The 16,712-nt window shown below is 37.5% G+C and overlaps 1 protein-coding gene across 5 annotated transcripts in view; it reads right to left on the reverse strand.

The window, feature by feature from the left end:
- Positions 1 to 16,027, reverse strand: part of LOC101853669 (golgin subfamily A member 4) — a 42,524-nt gene extending 26,497 nt beyond the window's left edge. For 4 of the 5 annotated variants that reach the window (XM_035972926.1, XM_005091050.3, XM_005091051.3 and 1 more), the window contains exons 1-13: positions 15,813 to 16,027; positions 13,804 to 14,028; positions 12,872 to 13,147; positions 12,420 to 12,467; positions 11,261 to 11,416; positions 8,929 to 9,081; positions 8,363 to 8,485; positions 7,608 to 7,742; positions 6,584 to 6,722; positions 6,192 to 6,370; positions 4,439 to 4,558; positions 3,716 to 3,895; positions 1,298 to 1,543 (exon numbers count right to left, since the gene is read on the reverse strand). In XM_035972926.1, the coding sequence (XP_035828819.1) occupies positions 1,298 to 1,543; positions 3,716 to 3,895; positions 4,439 to 4,558; positions 6,192 to 6,370; positions 6,584 to 6,722; positions 7,608 to 7,742; positions 8,363 to 8,485; positions 8,929 to 9,081; positions 11,261 to 11,416; positions 12,420 to 12,467; positions 12,872 to 13,147; positions 13,804 to 14,028; positions 15,813 to 15,896 (2,064 nt within the window). In that variant the 5' untranslated portion in view covers positions 15,897 to 16,027. The remainder of the gene's footprint in view (positions 1 to 1,297; positions 1,544 to 3,715; positions 3,896 to 4,438; positions 4,559 to 6,191; positions 6,371 to 6,583; positions 6,723 to 7,607; positions 7,743 to 8,362; positions 8,486 to 8,928; positions 9,082 to 11,260; positions 11,417 to 12,419; positions 12,468 to 12,871; positions 13,148 to 13,803; positions 14,029 to 15,812) is intronic. The other variant, XM_013089240.2, reaches the window with a different exon arrangement.
- Between the last annotated feature and the right edge of the window lie 685 nt (positions 16,028 to 16,712).

Here is a 16,712-nt window from a genome sequence, read left to right on the forward strand (position 1 = left end):
TCAACTTACAAGCCTGTCGAGAATTAATTTTCAAGGACTGGCAATTTTTAATCAATTCATTTACTACGCAATTTAAATTATTTGTATCAGAGAGGTAGTCCAAGCCTTGACCAAATAATTTCCATCCCTATGTGAGGGCTGGTTTCAAACTCAGTAGTTCAGATAAGTCCACATTTTCATAGAAAAAGCTGGCCTGGTCCCAATGTCACATCTCAGCTACGGCTCCTCTCTTCGCCAGCATGCCTGCTCACTAATGCTCCCCCATCCCTCTCACTTCCCCTCTTGCCTCTCTAACCCCTTGTGAGAGTAGGATACTGGAGAGAAAATGTAATTTACAATTTAACTCAGGGGAAGTTAATCTGAAAGTGGATAAGAGTTTTGATGACCTATACAGTCAAGTCAATTACCTTTATAATATCCAATTATACAGATTTGAATAATTGAACAGGTCTAATCAGCATTAATTTGATATGAAATAAAAATATGTTTATCTATGTCCTTTATGATGTTGTCCAACAAAATCACAAAAGCCTTTTAACACAATTGCATGAAAATATCAACACATGAGACCTCATAAGAATGGCACTTTAACTCTTTCCAGACGTATCGCCGATATATCAGCTGTGATAAGGTGCCTCAGTATTGTTTCGTTTTAACACAATCCGTCATATATAATTACTGTATTATTGAAAAACTCTGAAAGGACTTAGGAAATGAAAACATCTAGTTTCACTTTGTCAAAGCGTGGGTTGGGGGAAAAACGAGTGAATTAGTTCTTGCGGTCTTGCATCAACAAAACGATGCAACCGGACTCAGTATAAATACCATAACTTAAACAAAAATTGGAATATTACTTTCAAACAAAAAGCTGCGCATTCAGAAATGTATGGATTATGCTCTTGGCCTGTATATGATAAGATAGCTATGCTGATTTGCTTTCACATGTTTGGTGAATGTAATTTCTTCCGTCAAAATTTATTTTTCTCATCACCATTCCTAACCCTTGTAATGCATACTAATATTCAAAATTAACCCTTGTTTCATATTGGGATGTATTCCTCATTCAAATTCCTTCAATTTGATATTTCATATGTTACGTTTTGAGTGATGGTTATGCTTCTATGAAGTTATTTTGTACACCACCTGCATAGCCAAATCGAGCCACAAGTTAATTATGTCTAGACCCCCAAAAAACTATGCCCAGAAAGAGTTAAACCCATGGATAACAACATACATGTTTAAAACACAGATGCATTAAGAGTACAGATATAACTCAACAACAAGTCAATTGTTACACCTTCAAGGCTTTCTCTTGCTGCTCTTTCAAAGCCTGAATCTCTTCTTGATGTTTCCGTTCCTGCAACTCTTTGTCCTCCTGAGCTAGTTTCACTGAGGCACTTTCTTCCTGTAGTTTTTCTTGAAGGGCAGCTATCTCCTTAGCATGTTGCTCTTGGCTCTGTTTGATTTGTTCCATCAAATCTGCCTTTTGTACCTCAGCATCCTCCTCTGACTTAGATAGATGGTTGTTCAGCTCAATTTTCTCCTAGGAAAAAAAGGTTCAAAATATATATATTTACAGTTTTGAAGGAAAATTTTCCGTATTTAATATAGCATTGCAGTACAATTGTAATTATGCTTAATCACAGCAATACATATTTCTTCACTGCTTGGAATACTAAAAAGGCACAAATTATTAAAACCATCTAGCTGGGAAATGCTACATAATTGACTACATAAAGTATGAACCTAATTACTTACAAACTAAACTCAGGTAACTGTTTTTTGTGCACTAAAATTTTTGTAATAAGCTTTCGATATGTTTAACAACTGCAGTAACTTAAGTTATAGAAGACATTTTAGATTTTGAAATGCATTGTCTAAAACGAAAGATTTCTTCCTCAAAATAAGAATAGTTGAAGGCTCCCATTTAGAGAAGTTTAGTTTAGTTTTAGTAAGTGTTTTATGGCACTTGCAATACAATAGGGTCATATAAGTGCCGAAGATCAGAGGTGTTACAAGAGAGTAGCAAACACAAAAAAGAAGGAGGGGAGAAAAGGATGATAGATGTTTGATAGGACAGAAGAAGCAAACCACACCAGAGCATGTGCCAACCACCCACATTTAGAGAAGATAATTCAATACGTATATAAAATACGATGTGCAAACAAGTCTGTGAACACAACAAACCAGTACAAAACCATACACATTTAATATAAACAAAGCACAGCAAAGCCATTTGGTCAGGTGTCAAAGAGTACTCTTTTTTTAGTGTAAAATAAAGGAAGTGCAAATTTAACAAATCAGTAAACACTCCCATTACCCCCCATCCACATATACAAAGCAACTATCAAGTATGATACAGCAGTTGCAGCTACAAAATGTTGGGTGATATAAGTATATATACTGAGCATTCTTGCAAAAATAAAACAACAACTTCATGAAGTACTGCTTATAGAAACAGAGGACATAAATTCAATCTGTTTTCTTATTTCAATAAAACACAAGCACATTGACACATCAGTGGTCATCTTGCGCAGACATGGACAAAAATAGCAGAAGGACCAGAAAGAAATTGGAGCATGAATCACACCTACTAACCCACATCCGAATATAAATGATGGTCAGGAAGCATTTAACACCCATGCACAAATTCAGATTTTTTTTTTACGCACTCTAAAAGATTATATTTTTGTGAGATGTGTTTAATAAAGATAGTTTTCCCACCTCCAAAGACTAAAATTTCTTCCCGTGTTTTTGTCCAACGCTCAGTGCAGGATGATCCTGCACCATCATTTAGAGACAGTCTAAAAATGTTGAAGTCACCAGTCTTACAATTTCATGCTACTTGATTATACAACATGCATGTGAAAACTTTCTGTTTTCTGAACACACAGGTCCCTCAAATTAAGCAGAAATAAGCATAGGTTATTATTAATATGTACCACTCCAAGTCACCACAGTCACTTTTCAAGCTATAGGTCAAAAACTCATGAAAGATGAAAATCAGAAATAGCAGACGTATGAAGCACTGCACTATCAATCAAAGCACAGGTGAAAGCAACCGTTATTTTCGTTAGAGATACTAAAACAACAACGGTCAAACTGAAACTACATTGAAGCCTGCAAAGGAACAGTATAGTGCAGTCCATGAGCCATAACCATAAATCGTACATTGTAGTCAAAGTCAATGTAAGTGGTTTTAAGCCCCTGTCAACACAGTTTAGATCATTTAGGAGGAGAGCCTTAAACCCTGTCTGTCAAAGCCAACCCGAGCTGAGAAGGATACAACATCCCAGCAGAAAGAACGAGATACTTGATAAAAATTCTCCCCACCTAGGATTCTAACTCGGGTTTCTTGGGTACAACAGCGTAGTGCCGAACCACCACACCTCAGACACCAGTGTAGTCAAAGATGACTTAACAATTAAAAGCACACGTAACCTCTGTACTATGTATTGTTGTTAGCTATGCATAAAACGCAATCTATTCAATTAAAAAGCCTTATTATGACTTCATTTGACATCAAAATCCAGCAGATAAAAGAAGCTGCCGAAGGGATTTTAATAACCAATGATATCACAGAACAAATCAAACTTCAACAAAAGAGATTTATGGAAAATTGAAACCATTGACCACAAGTACGATTTATAATTCCAACCCCTTGTCTCTGGCCCCATAGTACATGCTACATGCTCTGTGCCCCAGCGGAGCTCACCGAGGTCAGAGCCTCAATCTGCCTCTGCAGCATATCCTTCTGCTCATCTAGACCCGACACGGCTGCCATCTTCTGTAGCTCTCTTTCCTCCACAACTAGCTTGACTTCCTCTTCTTTCTCACGTAGCTTCAGGCGTACCTCTTCGTGCATTGTTGCCAATGCCATTTCTTTTTCTCGATCCTTTTAAGAGTAAATATTTTCAAAAACAAGTTTTTGAAAACTCTATATATATGATAACAGTGTATGTCTCAGTTTGTAACACCCAATTCTACCAATGACCTAACACAGAAAAAAATAATTCGATGTTCATTTTTCCCCAGGAACAAATAAGAAAAAACATTTTACTTTACGTTATATGACCACTTTGCATTTTAGTAAGCAGAACCCCCCCCCCTCCACCCCCCCCAAATCCTCAGACAAAACATTAGATTTTTCATTTCAATACAATCTGCTGAAAAACTAACCAACAAGACTGGAGGAACCCACAGTACGTCATGAGCAATTTTTCCCTTTTCTTCAAGGGTGGGGGAACCATGGGAAATATGAATGAAGCAGACGAGTTACTCCATACATGCATCACATAGCAGGCACATCAGCTTCAAAAGAAGAAAATACCATCACTGACACTTTCCTATCCTTGTGAGGCCAGAGTGCCGTCATGCTAAATTTTCCTTCATCAACATTGGATTATGGGTTGAATTTTTTCTCTTCAAACTTACTCACCTTGGCCTGTAGCATTTCATTATTGGCCTCCTCTTGTGCTGCCATTTTTACATTCCACATCTTGTCCCGCTCCTCAACTGCCTCTGCAACTTTCTCAGTTAAAAGTTTCTCAGATTCTTGCTGTGAAAACAATTGATCAAAACTTCATATTTTCAACATAAAAAATAGAATATTTAACAAATTACTTTTAATACCAGAACTGGGAATCAAACTTCATGAATAGAAAAGTATTCTATATCTACCTGAGTGCTAAACTTACAGAAAAAGGAATACAAACTGACAAAAATAGGCTCAGCTCTTTTCAGTAAGATGTCAAACTGACTGGGAATAAGTCATTCCTCAGAGTGTACTATATTTCTGTGTCTACTGGATGCTTGGGGAAAAAGAATTTTAAATGCATGAGTACAGTCAGTTGTTGTATGAGAGCCTCATATACATTCCACTAGATCGGTATGCTACTAACACAAACCAGCCACACCATGCAAGCAACAACAACAATATAATAATAATAATAATAATAATAATAATAATAATAGAAAGCCTAAATGAATTTCTGTTCGCAGACGACCAATGTCTAATTCATCATGACCAACAAAGCCTCCAAAATCACACTACCGAACTCAACAACACCTGTGAGAAATTCAACATGAAAACAAGCACATCAAAAACAGAAGTTATGAAAGTGAGCCGAAACCATAGTCCCCTGAACATCCATGTCAATAGTAAACAACTGAAACAGGTGAAGGAGTTTAAATATCTTGGCAGCACTTTTTCTGAAAACGGGTCCATAGACAGAGAAATAGAAATGCGAACTCAAAAAGCCAACGCTGTCACCTACCAGCTCGCACCCCTTCTATCTCATCCAAACATCTCCATGGACACAAAGAGACAGTTTATCACCTCTATATTCATACCAACATTATGTTATCAGTGCCAGACCTGGACCTTAAGCAAAACCCATGAAAGCAAAATCACTGCATGCGAAATGAAATGTCTCCGCAAAACCCTTAACATCACAAGACGAGACAGGCAGAGAAATGAAGAAGTAAGAGCAGCTATCGGCACTGAGTCCTGCCTGCGTTACATAGAAAGACAGAGGATAAAATGGTTTGGCCACCTGTTACGCATGTCACCTGACCAGCCAACCTTGAGAACCTACAACACCAAGCACTCAGGCTATAAAGGAAGAGGAATGCCACGCAAAAGGTGGATCGAGGGTGTCAAGGAAGCCCTAAGAAAACATAACAACACAACTGAAAGAGCTGCGGAGCTGGCCTACCATAGAAAACTGCATCTCCCCTCGACGCTTAACGGCAACAGAGGATGAAAAAGTAAAAGTAAAGTAAGTAATAATAATAATAATAATAATAATAATGATGATAATGATGATGATGATGATGATATTAATAATAACAATGATAATGATAGCATCCACTTCCTTGTGGCTCTAGGAGTTAACAATAAAATGAAATTTCGACAGCTTACACAATGACATGTTTCCTGCATACCAGCCAATTCATTGTACAACAATCTTTTCAAATACATGTGCACCCGCAAAATACCAAATTTGACCACAAAACACAAACACTAAAAAGAAAAACAATATATGCCTCAAACTTACTGTATGAAGCCGGTGGGCAACAAGTCAATAAGTATCGGTACTATCCATTTTCAAACCACTTCAATACCAACTGCAACACTGTCATGAAGCAGGAGCAGCTGAAGGTTCCAAAGCCTGAGTACTCTAACGTACCTGCATCACAGAGAAAGCTTCAGCTTTGCCTCTCTTCAGATCAGTCAGCATCTTCTCCTTCTCCTCCTCCATACTAGCCTCAGCAAGGCGGATTTTCTCATCGGCCTGTTCCATTGCCAAACGTTTGTCCTCCTTTAACTTGCGCATTATCTCCCGTGCCTTCTCTAGCTGCTCCTTATCTGTTCAAATAAAATTCAGACCAAGGAAATCAGTGCCTTTGACAGAATTGGACACATTACTATACACCAACACTTTAATCTAAGGAGCATTGAGTCCTCTCTCAGTGACATAGTATAATAGGAAAGGATTATCCCTATTCTTCCTGTTAAAACTATTATCATTATTATTTCACATAAATTATATACCAACTTCCAATCTTGAAAAGTACTTACTTGTCTCTATCAGTTCGTCTCTTTCCTTGGATAGTTTCTCCAGTTCCAGTTTGATGTTGGTGCTCTCCTCCAGTAGCTTGTGACTATCAGACTTCACCTGCGCCAACTCCAAGTCTTTTTTCTCCATTTCTTCATGAACCTGTAAACAGAAACAAAACTTTATTCTGCATTGCATATTGTTAAAGCTGATATCAAGTTATAATATCAATAATGATAATAATGATACTAATACTAATAATAATTATAATAATAATTATAATAATAATAATGATTGATGAGTGTAAAACATCACAAACAAGAAAAAACATTTCATATTAATAAGAAAACCAGTTCAACCACACTAGGAACAACTTTCAGTTTTTAGTAGAGGTTTTACGGCGCTTGCAACTGCATACGGTCATATGAGGGCCATTGGCCTTTATGGCAAATTATAAAGTGAAATTGTACTATTTAAAATTTTTATGTTAACTAGAAAAATTATTTTAGATTGAAAATATATATATATTTACACTGATCTTTTAACATTTTAACACTTTAAGATTTAACTACTGACCCGAGCCAGCCGTACAGTAAACTATTGAGAACAAAACTAATATCATAGTCCAGACAATATCCATCAAGGAATAGAGTATGACAACTGACAGAAAAAGTGAAATAGCGTTTAACAAATACAAAGACCTCTACGAAAAGGGCACTCGTTGCTGCAGTTCTCTTGAAGTCCGGAGCAGCAGCTTCAGTTTTCACATGCAACACAAATAAAACGCAATGCTGTACTGCAAAACAAGACCACAAAACAATTCTGCCACATGATTTTGAAATAGAGTTTTTCTTCAACTCAAACAGATAGTGCTACTAAGGAAGTAGTTCTTGAAAAAAGAAAACAACCGATAAAAAGGACCAAAATAAAATAAAGTAAGAACTCTGAAAGGCATCATTCAACCACTGTAAGTGCCTTAATTCCCTCCATTTGGATACAGATGTGTCAAACAATATTTGTGATATAGATATTGCCTCAGAACCCAACCTGTTGCTTCACTCCAGCAATTGCCACCTCTCTATCAGTCTCCAGTTGTTCGATGACCTTTCGAGCCTCTTTCATCTGATTTTGAAGCTTGACCAGTTCCTGGCTCGAAGCACCAGATGCTTCAGACTGCCCACCCTGTTATGAAAAAGTGCAAGAGCATTTTGTTTTAGTAAGCATTTTATAGCACTTGCAACACAATTAGGCCATATATGTGCTGAAGATAAGAGGTGTTACAAGAGAGTAGTAAACACAAAACAGAAGGAGGAAAGATAAGGACAATAGATGTTTGATGGGAAAGAAAGAGCAAACCACACCAAAGCACCCGCCAACCACTGGCTAAAAGAGAGTTACTGGACACAAAAATAAATAAATTCAGGCATTGAATTAATATTTGTAAAATCAAATCAAATGGACGCAAAAGAACTTCAAATAACAAAAACATGTACTGACTTTCTGTCTCATGACAGCAAATATGACCATTATCAAAACTGTGTTGCTATGATGATATCTACACAGATAAAACTTTCTCTTTCAAATAGTAATAGTGACTGACATTCTCTTCTTCAAGAACTCAAGTGCAAACACATCTGAAGAAACATACAACATTCAAACAAATAAAAATACTTGCCCAAACACGTTTGATATACACATACACGAAAACAATCATTGAGCAGTACATCCCAATCATCATACTATATGGACAGAAACAGATACTCATTAGAAGAATGTAACCTTTGCACAGCAATAAAACATACTTTTGAAGAGGCCTCCAATTTAGTGATGAGGTCCTGCTTGTCACGTGACAGTAGCGAGACTTTTTCCTTGTAACTACTGATCGACTCTTTGCATTTGTGCAACAATCCATCCTGCCGTTTGATCTGAAATCAAGTATTTCATTTGCCAGTTGAGAAATAGACCAGTAGTTTGAGCTGTCATAAAAATATAATTTACTGTACCCACAACTTCTTCTTTAAGATTGTAATGCTGACTTGAAAGCAGCTTGATGTCATATAGAAAATTCATTCATGACGAGTTTTAATTGTATGATATAAAACATACGAAAACCTGCAGGGTGAGGGGCTTCTACTTTTGTCTTTATACAATCAAACAGTCTACTCATATCTGCAAATCAACATATAAAATAACATTTAAGATTCTGCTTTAGTACTGATAAAACTCTAATATTAATAAATCCCTATAAATCATTCCTACAGAAAAACAATTAAGAATATGAACATGTTTTAACTGTCTATGTATCTTCAGAAACCATGAGCCCACAACTTTCAAACTACCCAAACAAAATATCTGACAGGCCACTTACTTTTGACTTGAGCAGTTCTATCTCTTGAGCTGGGCTGATGTCTGCACCACTGGCCGGGGTGGGTGGAGGAGCTGCCTCAGCTTTGGCCTGTTTGCTGGACAGCTTTTCCTGGAGCTCTTCAGGAATGTCCTTGCCTTCACGGAGCAGTTTAACCTTTGCACAATAAATAAGATTAATTAAAACATTAAGATATCTTGATCATTTAAACACACATACAAAAAATGCACAAACATTACTACAAAGAAATTCATATTACACAAAGAATGTTGAATATTGTGTAAAAATGTCATGGAATTAATAATAGTCCCAAATTATTACTAAGCAGCAATACATACACAGATGGTATTTCATAACAGCTGATTCTGCCACAAGCAGTAACCCTCCTACACATAATGCAGCAAACCAGAATGAGATGCCAGTTATAAAATAATGAGGGGAACAGCAACCCATTCTAAATTTATTTTTTAAGAAATTTGTTGCTGTGAGAAAACCATTAAGCAACAAACAACTGAATTTAAGGTTATATCCTCCAGAGTGGAGCTCACGTTATTTATAATTGTACACTATTTTAACAATAACATCATTCGAGATATGATGTGAATTACTTCAGAACCTGGATTATAAAATTCAATAAGACCCAGAGAGAGAGCCTTAAAAACCTATACATTCAGAGGAGGACATGATTGAAACCACTGATCATGAAGGAAAAAAAGAATTGTAAACAACATTTATATAACTGTGCCAAACCCTAAAATTAATTAATACTCAAAAACAAAACGACCGATCACCAAAGATAAACTGATAAACTGGTCAAAAACCAGACTGTTATCAGTGGCATAATTCAATCTTTTTCATTATGAATGTGTTCATCCTTCCTTATGAGTCACTGGAGTACTCAAAATTTAACAATGAGTTTAGTCCTTGAAACAATACAGTGCTTTTGTAAATTGTCTGTGCGGTGAAGCTGTTTGATTCACAGTCAGTTTGTCATCACTTACTCAGTGCCATCCCACCTGTTACTCATTTGTCCCGATGACAATGACAGTGAGTTAGCTACAACTTTTCAAGTGCATGGCAAATACAATGACGTCATGTAGTATTTCCCAAAGGTAAAATGTTGGCAGTAAACAATGAGCTTAAAATTGTGGGAGAGCTACAGCTTGTCGAGGAAACAGCTGAGCTTCAATGTGCCCTTTATTAGATGCTAATTGGTAATGACTGGTAGGGCATCCTACACAGGATGTGTCAAAAGTGTCTGCCTACATAGGGGTAATTAACATATTTCCTTCATGCAGCTATTCCCATTTATTCTAAAGACACAGAAGAAAACATACATTTAAACCTCTTTATTTCTTGGGGGTAACCACTCTAAGAATATTCTAAAAAGAAAAAGGGAAGTACCTCCATCTTACCTACCTAGTATTTAAAAAAGACAGAATTTCAAAAGCTACATGATATGAAAGCTACCATACTCCAGGAAATGCACTAGGAAGATCAACAGTAGATAAGTTACGTAACACTGAAAGGTGCTCAATGAGCTCTATTGAAAGAAACAACAAACAAGGGAATGCGGCAATCGCTACCTCAGAACTACAAAGTTCTATCTGACATTTTGGGCTGTTTTGAGTTACTGAGACCATGAGGCCTGTAACTAAATGTTCTAGCTACTCTATCAAAATCATAAGATTATTCGGAGTCATTATCAAGACATCTAAAGAACTGCATTTGAAAAATCTTGAGATGATATGAAACTAAAAATCTTTGACGTCAAGTTTCTCAAAACTTCGTACTGTGCAGATAAAACTTTGTAATTCTGATGTAGCGAAATGCCTTATGTCATTTAAAATAAAGCTAAAAATATTTCCAATCTAAAACGGCACACATTTGACATTTCAAACATTATTTTCTCATAACTTTATCTCCATCAGCTATCATATGCAATGGGGAATATTTTAGCCCTCATTCAAACATACAAGTCTTATCCTATTTGTAAGATAATCAACAGCTTTGCAGTGATAACGAAATCTTCACAAGTATCATTTTGGACATTAATCCCACTTTCAGGTGAAGCAAGATTTTTGTGAGATTATATATTCATTTATTATTGGGTTGAAATTCACACAGATCAAAACAATATATATGAAAAGTAAAATCTGTACCTTTTAATTTGCAAAGAAAGGAGTTTTAAGAAATCAAAGTGACTTTCTACCTACCCTTTATTTGTTGGACACAATAATATGGTGAGAAACAACTGAGAGAAGCTACAAAAATGATTCTCAAAAGTCAATCATTTCCCTCAAGTGTTGTCCAAGAAAAAATAGGAGTGGCTTACCTGGGTATTGAGCACCTTGACATACTCATCCTTCTCATCCAGCAAAAGACGATAATTCTCCTCCAGATCTCGTTTAGCAAGCTGGTCCAACTGAATCTGTTCACGCAGCTCAGACATCCGACGGAAGGCTCGGTCCTGACACTGGGCCATGGTAGCCTGAAAAACCCCCCAGAAAAAATGACAGTGTGTAGGTGGGGGCTCTCGTGGCCTAGAGGTTAAGGTGTTCACCTCTCATTCAAAGGTCCCAGGTTCAAATCCGGGTCGATTCTAAAATTGTCTCCTTTCACCTTTTTTCCTTCTCTCTTGCAATATTCTGTTGTCTGCTTTCGTCTCCACTTTCTTCCCCCACCCCCTCACATCCTTAGCCCCCTTCACTGGGCTCCCGACTCTTTCTGCAGCCTTTCTACTGCTTCTCCTTGACTCGTTCATACTGCTGTCTTTCAGCAACACTCCTGATCTTCTGTTAGGAAAGATCTACACCTAGCCTTCTCAGACAAAGGCTAAAAATCTCGGAGTTCCCATGAGCAAGTTGCACACGTTAAAGATCCCTTGGTGGTCCAAAATCAATAAGAGTACGCTTCAACCGCCACCCGAGCAAAATCCAAAATTTCCTACCAATTGAAAATGTTTGGTGTCTCCCCAAGCCCATATGACCTTATGCAGTTGCGAGCGCCGTAAAACACTTACAAAAAAAAAATAAATGTGTAGGGCGTAAGAGAGTGAGAAAATGTTTATGTGTGCAGCTCACTATGAACAGTAAATAAGACATAATTTACGTTCTTAAAGGCTACGATTTCCTTATGAATGCTTGGAGAATTACTTGATTTCAGAACACTTTAAAAAAAAGACTTTCCTCTTACAGGTCTCTAGCAAGATCATGGACTTCCAAAAATAAAAATAAAATACTTCAACACACCTGTAAATACATCACAGATCATTGGACAGGGAATGGTATTCACAAAAGCAAATCAAGTAGAAATATTTGTGAACAAAATTTTATAATAAGAGACTTTTTCATCAATAAAACAAAATAAAATGAAATGAAATAAAATAAAATATCAAATATAATATCAATAATTTACTTCTTAATGTCAAGCAAAAACTCCCATCAGAAGGACCAGTACAGTCCCAGTTGCCAATGGGTAGAGTCCAAACTCACCTTCAACTTTTCTCTTTCTTGGATCATGTCTTTATATGCAGCCCCGAGCTATAGACAAAAAAATAGAGAAAGAAAGAAAAAGAAAAAGAAAGAAAAAAATGTCAAAAAATGATCACCAGCATCAAACAATCTGCTCACATAACATTAATATTATATTATAGAGGCACCTGTGACAGCTGTGCTGCTATTATCATCCTCCTCTCTACAAAGACTTAATAGGATGAAAAAATAAAAGATTTCTTTTCACATCGAACTTTAGTTTGTATCCAGTAAACAGGGACTAACAAGAGAATACTCTCCACATATCGAATGCAAAAGTGATACCAAATATAAACACCGGATTAGAAGAGGGTGAAAGAAATGCCTATGAAATGCCTCTAAACCTGATAATCTACAGGATTCTAAAAATCCTATATTTGTCAATTTTCTGAATTCAGTATGAAAGTTCATACCTCCATAAACTTTGACTTGTACTTGAAGGCTCTCCTCTCAAACCTCTTGACAAATGCATAGAGATCCTCCTTTGAGATGGCAGACAAGTTGACTGATGAGTCCTCCATCTCACTCTCCACATCCGAAGGGACATAGTAGTTGTGGGAGGAGAAGCTAACGCTAGGGAAGAAGGAGCTGTCACTCGTCATACTGGTCATGGAGCTGATGGAGGACGTCCTGGAACGACCTCCTCTGGGAGTCTCATCCCCTCGCACAGAACTCAGCTCTGAGGCAGTCTGTGGGATCAGCAAATATCAAAGAGGCATTTGTTTGAAAGTTTGAGACAGCCACATGCACACAAACAGAACAACAATGATTATTCAGTGCTGAGGAAAACAGCAAGTTTCTATCATTTTGTTTGTCAGATTCACCTACAAAACGACAATTATTTCACACTTGGGGGCTGGGAAGCAAGACTGCAGAACTAGAATAGAGCTGAATAGGTAAAATGTATTATCTGCCAACTGCAACCTCCAACCATCCTCAAGATAAAACAAACAAGTCAAACATGAAAAACAGATCCAACCACTGCCTTATCTTGTTTAAAACAGAGCTTTATATTAAAGGTCATCATCATATGGAGCATGACTGACCGCCTTCGTGACTCACTGAAAGTTAAAGAGGAATAGTATGTTGTGATATATGATTTCATATATATATATATATATATATATTCATATCTATATATATATATTGGCACAGCACCAAAAGACTTGTTTCACCAATAGACTTGTTGAGAAGTAGTTTACTGTACAGCTAGTCAGCACAATAACAAATAAATTTCATAAGGAGCAGGCATGAAAGGCAATAGCCCTCATAAGAACAAACACGTTAAGAGGTATAAAACAAAGAAAGCATTGGGCATGCGAAAAAAAAAAGACTATTGACAAACCTCATAGTGTGAATTTTCTGGTCCTTCTAAGGGTACATCAACAAGTTGACCAACTGGGACATTGGATCCACCCCCACTGCGAACACTGCCCGGTGTCTGGCTGCCACCAGAAGAACTGGTTCCATCCTGCTTTGCAGCATTTGCAGCCCCTTTCTGTGGTGTGCTTTCAGCCAGCGGCTCTCCAAATGGGTCTGATGTATTTTTGCTGTCTGCAGACTCATCTCCCTAAAAATTCGGCAAGTAGAAAGAAACCTTCATTACATCTGTGTCTACGAGTATGGTGTTTTCCGTGGTATTCAGGCTGATCAAAATAACTGTCCAATCAGCAGCTATGCTTCAACGCAGCCGTGACGTCACAGCGAGATGGCGGCAAGCTTACATGTCTCGCGGCAGGCTTACATGTCTCGCGGCAAGCGTTTCCCGAGTGCAGCAGAGTTTCCCTTTTTGACTTTCAGGCCACGTGAAAAACAGGAACAACGTCGACGTCATTTTTTTCAAAATGCGATTTTAAATTCTTTAACGGATAATTTCAGGAGATAGTTTCTCATATTATAAAGTTCAGCCTGTCTGAGTTGATGCAGGAGCATTCCGCGGATTAATCGACCACACATTTTCAAAAACAATCTTCTCAAAGAAATCACCTTGTAACTTTCTTGTTTTTAGCTTGATTAAAGCATCCACAGAGGCTAGAACCATCTTTCTTCTCATTGGTCGCCGAATTTGGGGACGTTTGATTAATATTTACGATGGTCCTGTACCTTCCAAATACGGAGAGTCGGAAAATCATGGTGCCATTCGGCTACCAACCGATCCTCTTTCTTTGATAATATCTCGGCTGTCGCTGAAGATATCAGAAAAAAATTTTCTTCAGTGAATGCCTCAATTTCTCCCACATATATTGATGTACGATGCATGGGGTGGATGCAAAGAACAATGCTATTCATAAATTATAATAAATCTCCGGTTACCCCTAGCTGGGGCGAGTCTACTGTGTTTAAACACTGCCGGCACGGGGCGTGTGGTGGTGCTAATTATCTAAAGACTAACTGACCTCTAGAATCTTAATCTAACTCTCATAATAATGATTGATAGAAAATGACATGACATAAGTCAAGATCTAGATCTGTGACAATGAGAGTAAGTGTAATCGTAGTTGAATAATTTAATTAGAAGAAATAGCAGAGAAAATGCGGAGAGAGACAATTTCAGCTACATGAAGCTACAGCGAGCACCTAGCACACCTCTGTGATTGGAGCCCAGATATAGATGACGTACTTCCGTCATCTATTTTTGTTGTCTTCCGGGGTTTTCCTCGCGCTTCCCTTGCCAGTTAACTTGATCTAACCTTATTAGCGCGAGTCTAAGGATTACATCTCAAGGTTTCATCGCCGATTGCTTGAGCTGTATATGAGCGTGTGTGTGCGCACACATGTGTGTGTGCGCGCACGTTTGTGTGTGTGTGTATAATAATGTGTGCGTGTACAACTTTGAGGAGAAGGTAAATTTATGGAACGAGAATTGCTGAGATTGTTTATAAAAGATAACACAAATTAATACCAAAAAATCCCCAAACACGGCGAAATCTAGTCAACGGTTAGCCTACTGGCGAGGAAAACCCAAGAGTCTTGGGAGAAACCCCGGTAGACGTCAAAAATACATGGCGGAAATACGTCATCTAATCTAGATCTATATTTGGGCCAATCACAGAGGTGTGCTAGATCTAGAATCTAGATCTAGATCTAGATCTAGGTGCTCGCTATGTATTTTAGATTCAACATCCTCCAACTCCAGTTTACTATTGTGAAAGGGTTGCACTGCTCTTCTAAACTAAACATATATATCTAGATAGAATCTATTAAAGCAATGTAAGTTGTAAATTGTAATAGTAATGGGGAAGGGAGCAAAGCATTTCTTTGACGAAGAAAAATAGTCAGGGATAAGCCTTTCCTGCAAAATATTTAAAGTCTTGACTCTCTACGACTCTGGTCCAGCCAGCAGTCAGACTGTACCTTGTTACCAGACGATAGATTTGTGACTGCAGCCTTTGATTGAGCTACTCCCTGTTCCAATTTCTTTTTCAAGTTCTTGAACATTTTGAGATGAGGATGTGACTACATCCGCTGCCGACAGGAGGCACTTTTAGCCCAATATATTTCCCGTTTCGGTTTGAAGCTCGTGATAAGCAAACCAGTTTTGTGTTTACGACACGTCTCACAGGAATCTTCAATGTTTAAAGACACATATGGCCATCACAGTATTCTCCCTTTCTGTCGCAGAAAAGGAATATCCCTTTTTTGTTCGTTTGTTTTGGGGTTTTTGTTTGTTTGTTTGTTTGTTTGTTTGTATTTTTCCAAAGCAATAGCCAACCCATGTGATGGAATAAATCAGTTCAGTTTACTTTGAACGCTTATTTTCTTTACAACCGTAAGTCGTCTTCTATTCTTTTTTGTTGTTTTTTGTTGAGTTTTTGTTTATAATATTTAGCCTATAATTTATTTCTTTTCTTGTAACTAATGGTCTGGGGTGGTGGAAGGGACCTAGCACTCACATAATACTCACTGTTACTCACATTGTAGCGATATAAGGTCAAATAGTTTAATTTGTATGTAGGTTAACGAGAATTGGGTGATGTCTTTGTCGTGCAAAAGACAGAACTGGGTGAGAAAGAAGATTAGAATCTAATTCAAATTTACATTAGTGTATTGGGTGCAGAGAATCAGGATTCCTCGCACAGAAAAAGAAATACATGTTACAAGATGGGGTTGACCGAAACAAAAAAAGAATGTAGATCATCCGAGCAAACGAGCAATACATACGGTGCATTATACATTGTTGATAAGTGTTGGTTCAGAGGCTCTTCTTATCGTTCTCCTATAGTAGCTAGTATTCTAATGAGAGAGAGAGGGGGG

The sequence above is a fragment of the Aplysia californica genome, unplaced genomic scaffold, assembly GCF_000002075.1.
Source record: "Aplysia californica isolate F4 #8 unplaced genomic scaffold, AplCal3.0 scaffold00025, whole genome shotgun sequence".
NCBI classification, from domain to species: Eukaryota; Metazoa; Mollusca; class Gastropoda; order Aplysiida; family Aplysiidae; genus Aplysia; species Aplysia californica.